This window comes from Polistes canadensis, unplaced genomic scaffold, assembly GCF_001313835.1.
Source record: "Polistes canadensis isolate GaletaPanama2010 unplaced genomic scaffold, ASM131383v1 scaffold_282, whole genome shotgun sequence".
NCBI classification, from domain to species: domain Eukaryota; kingdom Metazoa; phylum Arthropoda; class Insecta; order Hymenoptera; family Vespidae; genus Polistes; species Polistes canadensis.
The window spans coordinates 82,949-87,336 of NW_014569829.1; the positions used below are offsets into that span (position 1 = coordinate 82,949).

The following is a 4,388-nucleotide window of genomic DNA, read 5'->3' on the forward strand; positions in this document are numbered from 1 at the left end:
TAATAATCATTGTTAAATTTGCTCATTTTGTTTTTCTTTTGGTTAAATATTTCTTCGTCAAATTTAAACTTAAATGTTTTATTTAAGTTCATTGACTTATTATTAGGATTAGGCATAATATAATTCTATGAACTATTGTTATAATATTAATTGATTAAATATTGATTAGATACTGATTAAAAGGATTAATGAATATAAATAATAACTTACCATAACCACGCATTATTCCATGAGTCAAATATAATGGTGCTCTTCCAGAAAAGGTACCCTTAGCAAGTACCTGTCGTATCAATCGAGGATCCGATAATAAAACCGTATAAACGGATCCCATTTTCAATCCGCAAATTGGCCCATATTTTCTGGTCAGTTGGGTGAGCGTTTGATGGGGAGCTTTTGGATTCAACCATGGCAAATAACCTACTATTGGTAGACCTAATGGTCCCGGTGGTAATCGATGTTTCTTACGATTGGTATAATAAAATATGATCAATAGTAATAATGTTAAAATGATCATAAATATCGACATCTCAAAGTAGTGATGGTGGTGATGGTGGTAATGATGATTTTCTGCGAATAATACGAACAAATCTCACGTGTTTGTTTCATAGAAAGATGCATTCTTAAGTGTCATTGCACTTTACGCGGCGGAATATACGAAGATGAAGAGGTATGTTAAAAAGAAGATAAAAAAAAGAAAAGAAAAGAAAAAAAAACAAATTACGTAAGAACAGGATGTCGATGGTTAATGGTAATCGCAACATCTATCCCAGAAATCGTTAACGATAGATACGAATGATAATTACCTTTCTCCGACGAACGAATGAGCAACTTGTATATGAACTTATCGGATTATCAAGATTCGCTCACGTGCAATGAACGAAGAGGACGAAGAGAAACGATACGTTGCTGTTGCTGCTGCTGTGGTTATCCGATATAGGCCGACACGTGCTACAACACGTGCAAATAAATACGTCGTCGCTAATTCGAAACAACCATTATTATTTTTATTTCCTTACGGGGAATGAACTTACTAAGTTTTAATGCGTCGTTACGCTTCATTTATTTCATTTGATCAATACCAATCACCGATTTGTAATATTTTCATTTTTATATGCCTTCCTTATTCTTTTAGAATTTTATTCGCGACGGATAAAAGAAAAAATAATATAATTTAATTTAGTATTTTCTCTCGTCCAAAATTATAATTTTTGATGATAAAGGTTCATAGGTAACTTGGACATGAAAAGAAATAGAACTTAATTTAATTAAGTTGGACGTTTCGTCCCTTTATTGGGACACTTCTTCAGCAACTTAATCATTAAAGCTCAGCGTCTTTTTTATTTATTTCGACATACATTTATCTTTATAATATTCCAACACACAATACATCTAAACTTCGTTAGTTTGATCGTTATTATTCAAAAGCCTCAACAAAACAAAAAAATGATTAAGTTGCTGAAGAAGTCCCAATAAAGTCCCAACTTAATTAAATTAAGTTCTACTTCTTTTCATGCCCAAGTTCCCTATGAACCTTTATCATCAAATATAATTTAATTTTGTGAGTTAGATTTTAATTAATTAATTGTCATTTATTTATTCGATTAACATTCTACGAAATCAGAAGAGAAGATAAAAAAAAACGATGAAATTAGCAAAAGTCATTAGTGGTATCGTTTAGAAATAATATTGTTGAATCGTTTCTATATTAAAATGTATAGTTTCTGGTATAAGATACCGAAAAATCCCAGCATCCATGATGCGTAATGGCACGCCTCATATACTGATAAAATTAATCACAATTCTGATGATTGATTTCTGTTTACTTAGCTAACAAATGTGATAATTACTTTAATCAAATTATTTTCATCGAAATTAAAACAATATTTATATATATATATATATAGTAAAATGTATAATATATGAGAAATATTTATTCTCTAAAACTCACCCAAGATAAAAACCCGTTTACGATGGCGGACATTAAACTTCTGAACGGTGAACGACTTCAGCGCTCGCGAAACCGAAACTTTGTGAAACTTAACGAGATGCGCGGGAATTTTAAACAAAACAAAACAAAAAACCAGAAGAAAATACTTATCACACAATTGTATTTTCTTTTATTTTAGACACGTTCGAACAATCTTTCTATAAATAAATGAGAACATGAAATTTAATATATTTAGTATAAGCACACAAAACCGAAAAAAAGAAAAGAATTTTACGCACTTACTAGTCGGATACTAAATCTTTTCAATCCGGTTCTTCTTTGTCTTATTTCTTACTCTTTCTCTCTTTCTCAAAAGAAGGAAAAGAAGAAGTAGAAGCAAAAAAGAAAAAATACGAACGCGATCCAACTTCTACGACGACGTAGAATCAAATGCGTTTTCCGAATCGTCCGGGTAAGATAATCTTTCGAAATGATTTGACTGTGAAATTAAAGAAACGTTTTATTCAACATGAATTTGATATCACTTGGATAGATCGAACCTAAATGCATTGGCGACGAGACTATACTCGATCAATGTTTCAAAATTCTTCGAATTGAAAACATTTCAATTCAATTTTGTTCATATTCAAAGTAATGAATACATTCGTTCGTTTATTTATTTAAACAAGATTTTTAAGAAACGTATAAATAATAAGTAAAATTGTTTCGCACGAATTTGTCCGATTGTTTTTTTTCAAATGGATTTGGTTTCTTTTTTTTTATAATTCGACGCCTATGAACGTAGGAATGGAATTCGTCCATTGGGGAGAAGTTTTTTTTTAACATTAAAATAAGCAGGTCTGCATATCTACCTGATATTCGAACAGTGTCGTATATCTTTAAGCGTACTTTGGATATCATTTTTATTTTTCATTGATTAAATATTAATAAAGTTATCTATAGAATGTATGTTTTACACAATAGGGTTTAAGAATCCTAGAAATGACAAAAACTTACAATTAGTTAAACCCGATAAAAAAGTCACATGATTTCGTGATCATCACTCCGTAAAAAAAAAATCATAAAATTATAATTCCAATCAAGGATTATAAACAAAACCGAATTTCACAAATTTTTTTAGGATATACAGTGGATATATTTCTGAATGAATTAAGTCAAGATAATTAGAAACTTAGAGAACCTTTAAGGTATACAAAAATTAGATTAACCACAGTGTCCCATATAATTTGATCATTATTCTAATACATCCAAAATTAGGACACAACTAACATTGTAGGATTATCAAAATTAACTTAATTACCATACCTATATTAATTAATAAATAAAAAATAATAAAAATAATAAAACAAACTCAAAAAGATAATCAAACGAAATATCATTTATTTAAATTACGATCATCTCGATTGTGTGTGTGTGTGTGTGTGTGAGTGAAATCAATCCATATCAAAACAATTGAATAGTTTCTACATTTTTTTTTTGTTAACAATTTCATATTAAATCAGGGGGAAAAACGGGAAATGTCCTTCGTTGTTACGAAGGACACGACGTTGAACTAACGCGTGTAAAAGGTGAACGCAGGTGAATGCAGCTGTACGATGACGATGGTGATCGTGGAAAGTAAAAGTGATTTCCCAGGTTGGCTTGGAAGACTTGGGCCAGTCGAAGAAGAGAACAAGAAGAACAAGATGAACGAGAAAAGAAAAGAGGGAGATATGTTTTGTAAATGAAGAAGATAGAAAGAAACATACACGTACATGTATACAACTTAATCATACATATAAAAACATAATCACGTATAACATTATCACACATACGTATGTATAGTTAGATACACGTATAGTCTCTCATACACATACACGTACACAACCTAGCCATACATATGTATGGTAAACATAGTCACATATATATAAAACATAGTCGGACACACACACAGACACATAGTTAGATACACGTATATTTTCTCATACATATAACCATACATATAAAATATAATCATATATATATATATAACGTTTGTATCGTACACATACATAATTGAATATACACATAGATAGTTAAATATAGATATACATATGATGAGAGAAAAGGAAAAGGTAACCGCAAATAAGAGATTTAACTTATTATGAAAACGTTCTTTTAAAGTGTTAGAAGAGAAAAGTTAAAAGAGGAGGCAACGACCCGTTGCCCTTACGCACGCGGCACACCATAAAAGATTTCTTATCTTTCTTCTGAATAGAACGTTTACTTTGGCTCACGTGCCAAGAGATCGTTGGGGATGGGTGTTTTAGCGGGAATCACGTGCAACCTTACGGTGATAGATCGATCGGTTGGTTGGTTGGTTGGTTGGTTGGTTGGTTGGTTAGAATCAAACCTGCAATGCGAACCCACTTCGATCAAACGAAAATGAACGTTCACCGTTCCTAAGGAATTTTTAACATAT

The 4,388-nt window shown here is 31.0% G+C and overlaps 1 protein-coding gene across 1 annotated transcript in view; it reads right to left on the reverse strand.

The window, feature by feature from the left end:
• Positions 1–539, reverse strand: part of LOC106791058 (cytochrome P450 306a1) — a 21,811-nt gene extending 21,272 nt beyond the window's left edge. The window contains exon 1 of the mRNA XM_014756414.1: positions 211–539. Coding sequence (XP_014611900.1) covers positions 211–526 — 316 coding nt within the window. The 5' untranslated portion in view covers positions 527–539. The remainder of the gene's footprint in view (positions 1–210) is intronic.
• Between the last annotated feature and the right edge of the window lie 3,849 nt (positions 540–4,388).